Source organism: Micropterus salmoides, unplaced genomic scaffold (genome assembly GCF_014851395.1).
Source record: "Micropterus salmoides isolate LMB-PRFRI ecotype aquatic unplaced genomic scaffold, ASM1485139v1 Ms_hic_scaffold_9, whole genome shotgun sequence".
Taxonomy (NCBI): Eukaryota; Metazoa; Chordata; class Actinopteri; order Centrarchiformes; family Centrarchidae; genus Micropterus; species Micropterus salmoides.
The window spans coordinates 19,324,934-19,340,496 of record NW_024044681.1 but is presented as its reverse complement, the minus strand read 5'-3'; the positions used below and the strand labels follow the sequence as shown (position 1 = coordinate 19,340,496).

The 15,563-nt window shown below is 38.7% G+C and overlaps 2 protein-coding genes across 4 annotated transcripts; one reads left to right on the top strand and one right to left on the bottom strand.

The window, feature by feature from the left end:
* Positions 1–250: 250 nt before the first annotated feature.
* rab38c (RAB38c, member of RAS oncogene family) lies at positions 251–8,202 on the bottom strand. Of its 3 annotated transcripts, none has more exons than XM_038709521.1 (5): positions 8,094–8,202; positions 6,771–7,007; positions 5,157–5,287; positions 4,038–4,175; positions 251–1,523 (listed from the first exon to the last, which is right to left on the bottom strand). In XM_038709521.1, exons 1-5 carry the CDS (start codon positions 8,200–8,202, stop codon positions 1,365–1,367), a joined length of 774 nt encoding a protein of 257 aa, XP_038565449.1. In that variant the 3' UTR covers positions 251–1,364. The 3 variants fall into 3 exon arrangements, with proteins under 3 accessions (XP_038565449.1, XP_038565448.1, XP_038565447.1); XM_038709520.1 differs by lacking the exon at positions 8,094–8,202 and having other exon boundaries at positions 251–1,066; positions 1,324–1,523; positions 6,771–7,322; XM_038709519.1 differs by lacking the exon at positions 8,094–8,202 and having other exon boundaries at positions 6,771–7,320.
* LOC119896044 (ras-related protein Rab-39B-like) lies at positions 8,139–14,164 on the top strand. Its single transcript, XM_038709518.1, has 4 exons — positions 8,139–8,467; positions 9,427–9,659; positions 11,513–11,783; positions 11,954–14,164. Exons 2-4 carry the CDS (start codon positions 9,445–9,447, stop codon positions 12,107–12,109), a joined length of 642 nt encoding a protein of 213 aa, XP_038565446.1. The 5' UTR covers positions 8,139–8,467; positions 9,427–9,444; the 3' UTR covers positions 12,110–14,164.
* Positions 14,165–15,563: the final 1,399 nt, after the last annotated feature.

Genomic DNA, 15,563 nt, shown 5'->3' with positions numbered 1-15,563 from the left:
AGACACAGGATGTATCTTGGTGTGTATTAATTAGTGTTGTAGTCAATACCACCCAAACCGAGACCAAGTCAAGACCAAGACTAGACTTTATCGAGACCAAGACAAGACCAAGACTTTTAGGGGCTGAGACAAAGTCGAGACCAAGACCGACGGAGGGCGAGACCAAGACCAGTTCCAAACAATACATGAAATGCAATAAAATGTTGAATGAGATCATAGGTACTTCTCAAATTGATCTGAAAGATTCACATTCCCATTAAAACACCCACATACAAACACTGCTTTTCCATGCTTACAATGGCGGGGAGGGGTGACAGCCATTAACTGTAACAAAATTTTTTTAATTAGGGTTATTGGTTGCATTGGTTGAGACCACAACCGATCTCAAGTACTACAACACTAGTATTAATAACGCATTAAGGGATTAATCTTACATAAGCATTAGCAAAGAAATAAGGCTGTGGTCTTCAGCAGATGGATAATACAACCTTTGTAATGACAGATAGGAGGCTAGTTAACTGTCTGACACATCTGTCCAGTAGGTGACCATCGTCAAGTCGTTAGACAGTTTACATTTGCTCATTTTACTGCTAAGTTTTAACATAGTGGAACCATTTTAGTGTACAGATGTTGTGGAATTTTGATAATTCGCTCAGTAACTGAGCAAAAAAACAAAAACAAGGATTACTGAACAGTTTGAATAGAAGACGAAGTACGTCGATACCACTCTCTAATCTGTCCATTACATACAAGGCTACAGCCAGTTAGCGTAGCTTAGCATGATGACTGGAAATGGTGGTGGGGGGGGGGACTTTTTTCAAAAGATTTTAAAAAAACTGAGGTGTAAAAATGTCAATTCACCGTTCTACAGGTTAAAGCAACAGCTTCAAAATAAGTTTGATTGTACACTGACCTGTAATAAGGTGAATGGAGTCTCTGTCATTGCCACTCTAGACCCGGGGCACCTGCATGTAACATTGGAATCCCAGTGCAGGAAATCTATCACGACAACGGCGTAATACTTTACGGTACCATCGGACTCCAACATGACTCTGCAGCAAGCAAGCTATACAAAGAATGGACATAACGTTAGCTAATGGCAGAGGCAAAAAGACTGAAGAGGACGTTGTTGTTGATCTGCAAGGATCCAATGTATATTTTCATCAAAACCCAAACTTTTGTGTGTCAGATATCATGTTGGCCTGCAGTGGGAACACAGTCCATGAGCATTGGTACAAAGCTCTACCTGTTTTACATTTTTTTAAGGCATTTTTTTTACAAACAGTCCCCGAGCCAAACTTATCTCCGTGGCCATAGCCTCACAGGTGTTCACTTCCTGCTTGTCTGTGACTGGTCAGGAGTCATCATTTCACACATGATGAGCAGTTGAGATGATCCTTCGTGGCGTTATTGTATCCAGACAAGACGAGGGAGCTGGGGTCTCGCTCCATCATCGGGCTCTCCTCGTTGTTCAGGATGTGCTCTACCAAGCAACGCGCTGCTTCCTCAATGTTTGCATTTTCCTGAGGGAGAGTATAAAAGAAGAGCCCTGTAAAGAAATCATTTACTTTCTATCTAGAGCACAAGCAGCCATAGTGGCGTTGCTCGATTGGCTCACCACTTTGGTCCAGACTGAAATATGTCAACAACCACTGAATGGACTGACAAAGATGAACTCTACTGACTTTGTAGATCCCTTGACTTTTCATCTAGCGCATGAGGTTGACATTTGTGGTTCAGTGTAAAATATCTCGATAACTATTAGCTGGATTGCTCTGACATCTGCAACAGATATTCAATGTTTCTTGGGGATTTAATAACTTTGGTTTTCCCTTGACTTTTCATCAGGTCAAAATTTCAATCCAGTACTTTTGTTTTTGACCAAATGGGGTACCTGAAAAAATAATGACATATCAGCAAATCTGTAGATACATGCTAATTAGCCAATGTTAGCAAACTAATAGGCTAAACTAAGATAATAAACATGTTAAACGTTATACTGGCCAAACATCAGCATGTTAGCATTGTCACTGTGAGCATTTTAGCATGCTCATGTTAGCATTTAGCTCAAAGCACAGTGAAGTAAAGCCTCACAGAGCTACTAGCAAGGTTGTTGATACACTACCCTTATGTACTGTATGACCAAGACCTTTACTTTTACTTTTGTGATAAAACCATTAAAAGGTTTTTCTGTCATGATAAACCACGATTTAACAGAAGTACAAGTAGAGAAGAATAATTTAGTTAGCAAACTGACTCAGCAATGTCAGTTAAAAAATAAAATAAAATAAAATATGTAACAAACTAGTTAATATGTCAGATATGTCAGATGTACTGCTTAAGAATTCACCTTTTTTTTTATAATAGGAGGACTGGGTAAATTCTTCTTTCAAACGTTCACAGTCTTGCTTTAAAACAAAAAAAGAGGTGGTATTGTGCTCATTTTCAGAAATCTTATTTAGGGGTTGTACCAGAACAGGTTTACATGGTTTAATTTTCCAAAAACACCATATTTCTTCATACTGCACATACTGCAGCTCCTCTTTTTACCCTGTATGTTGAAGGCTTCGTTTTAGCTATGAAGTGATACATCTTGCCTCTACATAATCTTTGTTGGGAGCTGCACATACCCAGTTCCTAGTTAAGGACTACTAGCCAATCAGAAGCAGAAAATCCGGTAAACACGGCTTCAGTTCAGCTGTGTATGTTCCCGATACCAGTTTAGCAACATAGACTGGAGCAAGAGTTTCAGAGTGGTGAGTTATTAATCTGTAACAAATGTATCTTTCATCCATAAAGTTTTAACTGAGCTCTGTCTCTACATCACAGTAACAACTTTATGTCCATTGACTGCCTGGAGGGTAGCTAGTGTTTGGAAGGGAGAGGAGAGGTGTGCTGCAGCTCAGTGTTTTTCTACCGGTGTTTTTGAGGGTGTGTCGGAGTAGCCGCTTGGTGAGCATTATATGACGTGCATTTAGCTTTCATCCCTGTGTTGTTACAGGGATGAAGGGGAAGCGGCTGGACTACAAACGAGCTGTTTTCAGGCAGTGTGTTTTCTGTGGGAGATGGGAACTCCCTTTGGGCTGAACTTTGGGCTTTTTCACTTTGCAAACCTGTTACATGCACAAAAAAGATATATAACTCAATAAAGGAGAGGGGAAAAGCCAAAAACCATAATACCACCTCTTTAAGAGCATTTTTCCTTTACTCACCCTTTTGGCTTTCTTTGGTGTAATGTGATTACAGCCAGGTAAGCAGGACAATGTGCTGTTTGTGGTGTGCATATTACATGATTTCTGGGTAGTAAGGTTAAAAAATGTGCTGCCTCTTGTAGCCGTTTAGTAGCCAAGTCCACAAATATCTAATGCAACTCATATCACAGTCAGAATAGAAAATACAGCATATCAAAAAGTCTGTTTTTGACTTAATTGACAATCTCCCTTTTCATTCTGATATTGCACACTAAATTAATGAGTAGCCAGGATGTCACCGTTAAAACGTGTTTCTGTCCTGTCTGCTGAGCCTTCACGTTCACTAACTACTGTCTCTGACTTGCACCCTGGTGTGTAACTCATTAGACGGGCTCTGGATGAGTGGAAAAACATAAGGCCAATTCACACCAGGCTGCAGACGTTTCTCTATTTGTCTCTCAAGAGCACAGCAAATATTGTTTTCTACCTTTTAGTATTTGCACAGTAATTTTTCTGTATCATTTATTTTACATAAATAACATAAAATGTGTAGTTAACCAGACTGTGTAAATTATGTATAGAGCAGCTGACAGTGATTTAGCCTCAAATTAAGTATTTTAGTCTTTGCTTCAAGTCAAGCCCCTTTACAGCACAATAGCACTCTTTCCATTTGGAGGTTAATCAAAAAACCCTCTAACCTTTTATTCATGGACCAAATTTGCATAAAAATCACTAAATGATTTGTGGAAAATGTTACCACTGCCTCAGTCTAGCTCCAAATGTCTTTTCCACTGATTTGACTGATTTGAAAAACTGCAGTAATTGCCAGTGTTTCCCCTCTCGTACCTTTGCTGAGGTCTCGAACCAGCCAACAAAGCCATTCTCCCTGCAGAAGGAGTCGAGTTTGGGCTGCTGGGAACCCAGCTGATCTGACTTATTGGCCAAGAGCACAGCTGGAACTGGCCTCCCATGATTCAGGGTCACCTTAGGAGACACGAAAGATGGGTTACACGCTGGTTGTACTTTTTAGGCTATTTTAAGAGCTAACAGAACTTGTTGTAAAAAAATACCCTTGTAATATCTATCTTTAGGTATGTAGAAAATAACAAATATAACTTTCAGAGCAAGACACAAATTGTCTTATAAACCGTACAAAGTAAAGGTGTCATGCTCGTACCAAGTCTTCGACTAAGGCTAAAGGTAAAATAAATGATAATTCTCTGTAGGTTCATCACTACAAGCAACACCTTTCACATTGTCACTTTTTATTGTTACATTTGATAGGTTGTTATTATAAACATACTGATTATAGCCACTTTAGGGTGTCGGTATGCTTCAATGGAAGTGCCTCTTGGATAGTAAAATAGCATCTGAAACCCCATCCCCACACACCTTTCCGACATCAGAACTCAAAATTTCTATAACTTTTCGGAAACCAGTTGCCCACTTCACCCTGCAATTGGCCAGGTATGTGAAGGTGAAAAGGAAAACAGGGTTTGAACTTTCTTTTTTTAATTTTTCACACAATTACTAATCTTTCAGTTTTTTGTATAAGTGTAGCTACTACTGCAACACTGTGCCTTCCAGGAAAAATTGTCCGACATGTGGGCCATTTTACCAATTTGAGTGATGATCACGTCTCGCTCCTCTGTATGACAGCAGGCTTTTCACCCTATATTTTTGAGTGTGACCTTTTGAAACAGTTATAAACACTTTTTCCACATACATGATTGGATCACATATAGTGCAAACTAGTTCTTTTGAGCATATTGATACCTTTAGCTGACTACAACAAGTAAGGCCATTGAAATACTACAAAGAAAATATGTAGAATAAAATGTGGATCACATAGTATGATTTTTTACAGCTCTGAAAGGGACAGAATGTAAAGAGAGACAGAAAGGCCTCGGTTTGTGCTTTTCTATTGGATGTTGACCACAGGTAGGTCCACTATAGAGGCATCACCTTAGAGTCCAAGTCATCCTTCCACTTCAACACAGCGTCAAACGTGGAGGCCCTCGTCACGTCAAACACCACCATGGCTCCCACCGCTTCCCGGTAATAGACACGAGTCATGTTCCCATACCGCTCCTGTCCTGGGACGCATGGACAGTCATCAGACACACATACACACACACAGACATACTTATGTAAAGACACATTTCAAGCCTGTAAAATTAACTCATAGCATGATATATTAGTGACAAATATAGGGAATGTGACTTTGTGTGTGTTTATTCAACAGTAGCCTCGATCATGTGGCAGATATTATGAGCATGGGATCACTTGAGTCACAGCAGGCACAAGCTCGACATTCCTCAACCAGGCATGAAACGACAGGGAGGGACCCAGGCATCCAGTGGACGGACATAAACTGTCGCTGGGAGTTCACATTACTCACTGCAAAAAGTCTCTTTCACGTATTCTAGGGCAGCAGTCTGTCTTATTATATTTTTTAACAAGACACACTTGAAAGGAGTTGATTGTAGACTATTGGAAAACAGTTATTATTATTAATCTTACTGCACTGGCCTCATGATTTAAACAAACACTTTGTGGGATATCTTATGAGTGTTACTGCTGTCAAATGATTAACTAGCAGCCATGTTTATATTCTCTTCATTAATCATATATTTAGCTAGCTACTAGGCCTCATTGTGTGTTATAGCTGTATAACAATCAGTCTGCTATCCACATGGAGACTGGCTACACCACTGTTTATTGAGTTGGAGAGGAGTGGCCTCCCCCTCCCCCTTCCCCTCAAATTAGATCACCCAACTGTAAATCACATGGGCGCTGCTGAGATCATTTGAGCCTGCGCTCTCCTCATGATGGCTGCCGTAATAAAAAAAGAATCATCCATGTAATCAATACAGTCTATGGATTAAATGCACATTTGTGTTAAATCTAAATCTATTTAAACACATCTTCTGCTTAAGCTGTTGCTTCATTTATTGTCATTTTCTTTCTTATGAAAATGTATGAATTTAAATGTGACAAAGAGACATCATGTTAAGACTTATAATAAATAAGTAAGTAAATATTCTAATTTCATGTGTGTGTTTTTCACATTCATTTACACTTCAAAGGATTTAAATTATTGAGCAAAACTGCAGCCAGCAAGGTCAAGAAAAGACCATGTTTTAGATTTCAGATTTTGTGAAAATCATTGCTGCAGTGGTTGTGTGAGACAGAACAGGCACATTTTGTTTTTGAGTCTCAAAATGCAAAATGCAACTTCAATTTATCAACATTTTATCAGCATCAACAGGACTTAGACATCACTTGATAAGTTGGAAATATTTTGCTGTGCAGTTTTTGTTTTAACATGCTCCTGCTTTACTTTAACTGCCCTCAGCTCAGATTGATTTCAAAAGCTTATTTGCTGAAGCAGCTTTAAGAACTTAACAGGTTTGAGGACAAACAAAAGGTTTTTTGTTCCAAAGATCCCATAACAAACACTGTTTCCTACAGAAAATAAATCCTGATCTACAAGCAGAGATTTATAACAGTCACCTGATGCACATTAAGCCTGTAAACCAGGATGTAACGTTATGGGGTCGTTGAAGTTTAACAGACCTGCTATGTCCCACAGCTGTAGCCGGATCACAGTGTCATTGTCCCACTGCAGCACCTTCAGGGCGAAGTCAACCCCGATCGTGGCTCGGTAGTGCTGGGAGAAGATCTGATGGACGTACCGCTTGATGATGGACGTTTTCCCGACTCCCAAGTCTCCGATAACTAGGACTTTGAATAAAAGCTCCTGCTGCATGGCTGTAGCTCCGCAGAGAAAACAACTCCTCAACAGAGTTATAGCAACTTTTTGAAGGTTGCCGGTGCACAGTAGCCTATCGCAACAAAACTGTTAACTGCAGTAGGCTAGTCTAAAGTTATGGACAGTAGAAAAATGTATTAGTACAACAGTTTCTTCCGTCCGAAGCACTGAGAAAAATGTTATTAGCATCCAACATTATCGAGGTTTGAGAAAGATGCGGTAAAAATCTCCTCAGTAAATCCGTTTAATCACGCTTGACAGTCTGAATCCGTTTAGTTCACTGACGGCTCTCAGCTCATGTGAGCAACTCCAATTCAGCTGCTTTTCACTGCTGGTGCGTTCAGGTGGTCCTCGTACAAATCGTTTTCAGAATTTGTCATGCATTTTCTTGGGTAGGCTCACGAGGACCTTTACGTAAGTAAAAGTATTAATAATACAGTTTTATTCTCTTACAACTAATTGTCCTGGATTCAAAATGTTACTTGAGTAAAAGTAGGCTACATTAGTTTAAACAGGCTATGTATCAAAAGTAGGCTATAAAGTCGCCCCATTTAGAGTTTTATACCTGCTATTATATTAAATCATTGGATTATTATCACATATGCATTAACTTGTAAGATGCATTTTACGGTTGTAGTCGTTCGAGGTTGAGCTCATTTTAACTAGGCTACTTTAAATAGGCATGATTTATATAGTTATAGGACGAAATCATAACATTTAAAGTATGTTTATATGGGCCTAAGCCAACAGTAGCCTATTTATTTTTCTATTTGAAATATGTAGCCTAATATTTTGAGATTAAACGGGGGAAAATATAATAGCTCTACATTTTTTATTTATGTAGCCCACATTTTATTGCTTAAATTATGTATATTTGTTTTAATTTTAATTTAATTTTAAACGTTTGTTCAAGTTTGAGTAAATAAATAAATACAATACTAATAAACAATACTCGATTGCAAATGTACCCATGTGTTGTTGGGTGATTTTATTTTTGTGCCAAATAAGGATTAGGTTAATATTTACAAAATGAGAGTAAATTAGTATATTCATGTGCGTTCACTAATTAAATTACATACTTTTTTGCTCCTACAGCCTTTGAAGGCAGCAGCAGGACCCCCCTGATGTATGCTGCTGCGCTGCTGTGTGTGCAGTTACGGTAATGGTGCTGATGAGGGCGAGGAGGATGGTGTGTGTGTGTGTGAGAGAGATGCTGCTGTTGTGTCCTGCTGCCATTTCATCCGCGGATCCTCAAGGCAATATCAACAGTCCTGTTCAAATTAACCTTCAGCTCAGATCATCACTCAACCGGCTGGTTTACGCTTCACAAACAGGTCAAATGTTGATGGTAGACATAGAGGCCTAGTTAACATGATGCATGTGATTGGTGCAGGTTATTCCTGTAAGTAATAACATAACAACTGCTATCTTGGAGGCGCATTTTTAAAAGACATAATCATCGATATGGGGTTTGCTTTTCACAGGTACTGAGAACTTTAAGGTAGGTCCTTAGGCCTATTTGTTGATTTTTATTAGATTGTTGTCCTGAATATGAATCATGAAAGTAAAAAACACTCATACTAGCATTAGGCTAAGTGTGCTGGGCCTCATGATTCAAACAAATCACTCATCATTTTTAAAAAAAACTTTGTGGAACATCTTATGAGTGTCACTGCCGTCAAATGATTAACTAGCAGCCATGTTTATATTCTCTTCATTAATCATATATTTAGCTAGCTACTAGGCCTCATTGTGTGTTATAGCTGTATAACAATCAGTCTGCTATCCACATGGAGACTGGCTACACCACTGTTTATTGAGTTGGAGAGGAGTGGCCTCCCCCTCCCCCTTCCCCTCAAATTAGATCACCCAACTGTAAATCACATGGGCGCTGCTGAGATCATTTGAGCCTGCGCTCTCCTCATGATGGCTGCCGTAAAAAAAAAGAATCATCCATGTAATCAATACAGTCTATGGATTAAATGCACATTTGTGTTAAATCTAAATCTATTTAAACACATCTTCTGCTTAAGCTGTTGCTTCATTTATTGTCATTTACTTTCTTATAAAAATGTATGAATTTAAATGTGAGACATCATGTTAAGACTTCATGTAATTTCAGATTTTGTGAAAATCATTGCTGCAGTGGTTGTGTGAGACAGAACAGGCACATTTTGTTTTTGAGTTGCAAAATGCAAAATGCAACTTCAATTTCTCAACATTTTATCAGCATGATTAGCAACTGAACAATTTTAATCCCTTCAAAAGATTCAATGCATAACATTATTCTAATATGTAGTAATATTGATTACTCAATTGGAAAAATGGATATGTCTTCTTTGTCATATATGATAGTAAGCTAGCTATATTTGGGTTTTGATTGTTGGTTGGACAAACAATGATGTTTGAAGCCCTAACATGAATGACAGTGACTGAGTGGATGATTTTATTTTGTCACAGGTTTTATTTTGGAGAGACATGGAGACAATATGGCTTTATCAGTTTCGTCTGATCGTCATCGGAGACTCCACGGTTGGCAAGTCGTGTCTGATCCGAAGGTTCACCGAGGGCCGCTTCGCCCAGGTGTCAGACCCAACTGTGGGAGTGGACTTCTTCTCCCGTCTGGTGGAGATCGAGCCGGGCAAAAGAATCAAACTACAGATCTGGGACACTGCAGGACAGGAGAGGTTCAGGTAAAGACACAACTCGTTCTTTGATCCTTCTCTTCATCTGTCCACAAAATGGAACCATGACCTATAAACAAATATCACACAGATTTCTGTTGCTTATCTATGTTAAGTGCGTTTTTAGTTTGTCACTTTGACACTGTTGCACTGGGTGACATATCCCACATGGACATGGGCATTGTAGTCATTTCTGAGTCAAGAACTGCTGCTGTAAATAATCCCCCCTAAAACTGTGTAGCAAAGTTGACATTCATGCCGAAGACCAGAGTACTGTCACTATCCAAATTGTGATGTTCCTTTTTTAACTATTACCCCAGTCTTTTCCTCACCTCATCAAAGTGTTTAATTGCCTAACTCTAACCATATCTTAACCATGGTTAAAGGATAGGGCTGGAAATATACTACTGTCAGGTATTATCAGCAAATCCCATCAAAAATACCTAAACCTACAATGTATTTGTCATGGTTTGGGGTTTTAGTTTTGTATTTCCAGTTTTATGTTGAAATACGGCACGTTTCGACCAAAAGGGATCTCTTTTCAAGGAACTCACTGCGTTTGCAGCTGATCTGCAGCTCTTGTCAGCTGGAAATGTTTTAATAACCTTCCAAACTGTCGCAATTTTATTTTTGTGTTGCTTTCTCTGTGCTGGAGTTACTTTAAGAACTTTATGGCTTTATTCAGTTTGTTCTTAAATATGTAACAAACTTTATCGTGCGTCTCTCCATTACACTCCCACACAAAAAAGCTGTTTTAATGGTCAAGCATTGCCTATAGTTTTTCATTATCTGCCAATCAAATCTGATGTTCATTTATAAATTTTACTCATGGATCGTGGTTACAAATAATGATTCTTTTGCCTAATCATCTCAGGTCTTTAGACCACGGTGGAAACGCACACAACAATGGGCTGAAGGAACCTTTTAGTTTCTCCACAGGTTCCTAGTTCCGGGGTATAGTTCCTTTGGTCGAAACGCGTCTATAGTCATTCCTCATGTGTCTGTTTGTTAGCCCTGCCCTGATTACTTTTACCTGCGTCTAGTTATCATTCCCTCACTAGTGTATTTAGTCTGTGTTCCCTTGTCTCAGTGCCAGTTCGTCTTCATTCCCGTGTCAAGTGAACTGTGTTTTGGATTGATTTTCTTGGACCATGCCTGTTTTTTTGTATTTTGCCTACTCCCTATTGGCTTTGTTTGCCTGTTTAGACTGCTTTTCCTGGTTTTGACCTCTGTCTGCCTCACCATCATATAAGTCTTTACGTATTTACATTTACTCATTTGGCAGACGCTTTTATCCAAAGCGACTTACATTTGAGGAACAACATACAAGCATCAACAGAGCATCAAATACAAATCTACAACTGACAATACATACTAGTAAGAGCAGCAGTAAGTAGTAGTAAGAGCTCATAGTACATATCACATCAATGGGGTAAATACCTAGGGAAGGAGGTAAGAGTTAACAAAAAGTGCAATCAATACAAGATCATTGTAAGGAATAGAAGAAGAAGAGCACAGGACGTGCATGTTAGAGGTGTTATAAGATGAAGTGTTCTCGGAAGAGATGAGTTTTCAAGAGCTTCTTGAAGTTAGAGAGGGACGCCCCTGCTCTGATGGCGTGTGGTAGCTCGTTCCACCATCGTGGTGTCACAGTATTTTGGGCTTTTAATGGAATTTTTTGACAGTAAGAAAAATAAATTATATTTCCAGACTTATCCTTTAACATATAGTTGTACAAAGAACTTTAAAAACATCAATGTGATCCAGGTTTTTGCAGAATTGTCCACAATCAACAGTCTTAATGGTGGTAGGGTTTGTAATTTGCTACAAAAATTAATTTCACAACCTATTTATCAATCCAGATCTATCACCAGAGCTTACTACCGTAACTCAGTAGGTGGACTCTTACTCTTCGACATCACAAACCGCCGCTCCTTCCAGAACCTCCATAACTGGCTGGAGGAGGCCCAGAGCCATGTCCAGCCGCACAGCATCGTCTTCCTGCTGGTGGGTCACAAGTGTGACCTTGAGGACCAGCGGCAGGTGACCCTGCAGGAGGCACAGAAGCTGGCAGGGGCCTTTGGGATGCGCTATGTGGAGACATCGGCACGAGAAGCTATCAACGTGGAGAAGGTGTGGATGAGATTTTTTGTTTATGTAGTCTACATGATATAAGCTGTTATTCTCTTATTGTGCATTTGGCTTCATCCCCAAAAACGCTATACGTTTAGGAACATGTACTTTGATGTAACTGCATAATGTAAGGGACTGTATGTCAATCTGGTTTTGTTTCTTTTCATAAGGCGTTTGTGGATCTGACGAGGGACATCTTTGAGCTGGTACAGAGCGGGGACATCAAGATCCAGGATGGCTGGGAGGGTGTAAAGAGCGGATTTGTCCCCAACACTGTCCATTCCTCTGAGGAGGTCGCCAAGGGCAGCCGGCAATGCTTCTGCTGATTTACCACATACCTGCGGTATGTTGGGTGACAGGTGGTGATACTTCAGTGGAGATGTCTTTTACTTTGGCTGCTCACCAGGCCCGGTTTTTGACTGACATGGACATGTAATACTTCCCTGCTCAGTTACACACTTTACTGATAGATAGATAGATAGATAGATAGATAGATAGATAGATAGATAGATAGATAGATAGATGACTGTAATACACAAATTTTAAATCTGAATCAGTGATACCAAAACTGACCCATGCCTCTTCCTTTTCATGCATAAAATATTGCAAACTTGTATGGACTATATCCAGTGAGAGACATGATACGCTACAAATTCAAGTGGCTCAATTCATAAGTGGAGGATGAACTCCACTTTTTTAATAGTATGGTAGGTACCCAGTTCATGTTTAGTACTCTGTTTTGGTTTTGCTGGTGAGAACAGTTAAGACATTTAAGCCTTTTGTATGGAACCTCCAGTGTGTTCAATATTAAATACATTTTAAAACATTTTGAAATAAATCATGAATAAATGATGTAAAATATACAAATGAACAAACAATTTGTGAAATAATTGAAAGTTTTAAAATTCGAGTCATTCTTATGAAAAATTCATTCCTATTTTCATAATAGTTTTATTGGAGTAAATTTTTATTTTATAGACATTTTTATTTCAAAATGCCCTTTTATCTCCTTTACATTTTTTCAAAATGTCACTTTTCATGACATGCCTTTCAGCCAATCACATGCTCTCTCTTAAGATAGCTCAACAACTGCAACCAAATGTAGCCAGCTCCTCTTAGCTAGAGCACAAGAGTAACTAAACTAAACCTCTTTAGCTAGTCTTGGCCTAACAAGGCTGCTCATATGTAGTTAGCTAACTAGCTAGAGGGAGCAATAAGGTGGCTAATTCACAATAACTGTGACATTGTTGTTGCTCTAGCTAAAAGAAGCTAACAGGCAAAATCTGATTGATATCGTAGAGCTAGCTTAAGAGAGGCAGGGGGGCATGTGACTGGATGGAAGGTGAGGGGCCGGGATGTCACTGTCATGAATAAGGGATGTCACTGTCATGAATAAGGTGACATTTGAAATAAAATATAACATTAGTAAATAATAAAAAAGTGGCATAAAATAAAACTGTAACAGATGGAAGAAAATGCCATGATATAAAACATACTTTTGAGAAGAAAAAAAACATTCTGTTATGAACTGAAAATTAATGAAAAGACTGATGAAATAACATTTCTTTATCATTTTAGACTTAATTTCTTGTAATTCTTTTTCATAAATATTGAACTCTGTAAATATTGAACACCTTCAGACTCCATACTTTTGGAAACTGATTTTATGGGTTTGTTTGAATATGAAGCCTGCTCCTAGACATTACATGACACCTTCGGGTCATAATCTCTTCTTACACTTATGGCTTTATAGATCCAGTCACATCCATATTTACAATTAATGCATGCCTCCATTTTAAATCCAAATTTCCAAAGAAAGAACATAATTTTTTAGATTTGATAAAATGTAAATAGCCATTTCACTCATCTCATTTGACAGTACCTGGACTCTCATCAGAAAGAGCAGATTTAATGAAGTTTCTAATTTGTTGTGAATCAGGCGCTATGACAAAGTATGCAAATCACTGGAAGTGAACAAATTAGAATTATTTGAACTCCACTACAGTTGCACACGCTTCAGGTCAGATTGGTGGCATTAATATTAACTAGTTAATTCAACAATTTAGAAAGAATAGTGAGTGAGTACATTTATTTTAACTGCTCAGTGGAAGCATCTCTTTCGAGTGCCTTTTGGAGGAACGAAGCCTAAATACACGCAACCAACTTCCTGTTCATAGAGACAACTGTGTGTTTATCCTGTAAATTTTAAAGTCTAAACTGTAAGGTGACAGGAAACACATTGGTTACACACTACACAATCTGTAAATCATTTATTTGAAACCAAACCCTGACAAAATTGACTGTTTCATGTTGTTGTGACTCTGGGATTATTATAGCACAAGTGTTATCAGAATCTTAATAAAGATTTGCCTTGTGCAAAGATTGGAGGTTCACGCCTCTTTGTATCATTAAATTGTCATAATTTGGGGTAACAGGCAATATTAATAATGTAATGTAATGCTGCATTCGGCCACTAGAGGGCAGCCTTATTGTGTGGGGAAAAAACTATTTCAACAGTTTTGTGTTTTCAGCAGCGGTGGAAAGAATCCAAGTACATTTACTCAAGTAATGTACTTAAGTACAAATTTGAGGTATTTGTATTTAACTTGAGTATATCTCACTTTATACTGCTTCACTAGATTTCAGAAGGTTGCTTTGTTAAAGATTGAACTCACCAACAGTACAGACAAGTAAAGCTGAAATGCAGTAGTGAATGAAGTAGGGGAGACCGGGTATGGTTGTGACACTTTTTGTTTCAGCAACTATAACTTGCTGAATTTTGTAGCTAGAGTTCTCTAACTTTCATACAAAGTATCCACATGTGTTCACTACATATGACACTAATTCGACAAGAATATCACAGACCTCCTGAGTTAATGTCAAATGCATAGTGTGCATAGTGTTACCACCTACCCCACTACCAGGGTAGGTGGTAACACATGCTGAGATAAGTTGTGACAATAAGACAAAAGAAGCAAAAACAGATGATAGATGATACGCTTCAAAAACAGGTAGTGATATAAAAGAACAATGTTTCTCTCTCACTGTAACAGACATGCACATGTTTGTGTATGTAGATTTATCTAGCCTATAGAATAAAGGTTCTTAACAATATACTTAATAAATACTACTACAATGTACTTAATTAAAGAACATTTATGTACATCCTTAGGTAAAAAATAATAATAATAATAATGTAATAAATACTCTTAATCAGAGTCACAGTCAGTACTTGAAGTGGGCCAGTACTCACCGGTATGCAGTACCAGCACTTCTAATTTTTACTCTTTGGCGTACCATGACTGTTTCTTGCGCACTGGCACTTCTCACAAGCTGCCCGTACACTTCTCTGCCCTCTCCATCAGCGGAGACGGAGTATGGAAAAGATCGAGTGCCGATGCACACGCCGACAAGTGAACAACATGTGAATGGGGAGTACTTGTAACAGTGCTGACAAATGAATGCTGGTAACCCGGGAGTGCAGGCTTGGTGGGCCAAGTCTGCAAAGGGCACTCTGTAAAATCTTAAAATCATTGTAATAGTTGTAGGGGAGAGCGGGGTGAGTTGAGCCAGTTTTTACTTGAGGTGTCTTTAAAGTGAGGACAGTGTGTAGTCTGGCATTGTTATAGTGACACAAAAGGTGACAAGAAGTGGATATTCACATTCGGTTACTTGTTTATCATAATTTTTTAGTGCAACTTATCACATGTTATCAAATTTAGTTTAAAGGCGCCACTCCTCAGCTCAGTCACATTTACACCACAGAGGGCTCTTAGTTAT

Excerpts from the sequence above, each read along its gene's own strand:
- rab38c (XM_038709521.1), bottom strand. The coding sequence starts at position 8,202 with ATGGCAGCAGGACACAACAGCAGCATCTCTCTCACACACACACACACC. Across the intron at positions 5,288-6,770 it reads ACAGCTGTGGGACATAGCAG|GACAGGAGCGGTATGGGAAC; the intron begins GTCTGTTAAACT and ends CATGCGTCCCAG. Across the intron at positions 4,176-5,156 it reads AGGATGACTTGGACTCTAAG|GTGACCCTGAATCATGGGAG; the intron begins GTGATGCCTCTA and ends GTGTCTCCTAAG.
- LOC119896044 (XM_038709518.1), top strand. The coding sequence starts at position 9,445 with ATGGAGACAATATGGCTTTATCAGTTTCGTCTGATCGTCATCGGAGAC. Across the intron at positions 9,660-11,512 it reads GCAGGACAGGAGAGGTTCAG|ATCTATCACCAGAGCTTACT; the intron begins GTAAAGACACAA and ends TTATCAATCCAG. Across the intron at positions 11,784-11,953 it reads AAGCTATCAACGTGGAGAAG|GCGTTTGTGGATCTGACGAG; the intron begins GTGTGGATGAGA and ends TCTTTTCATAAG.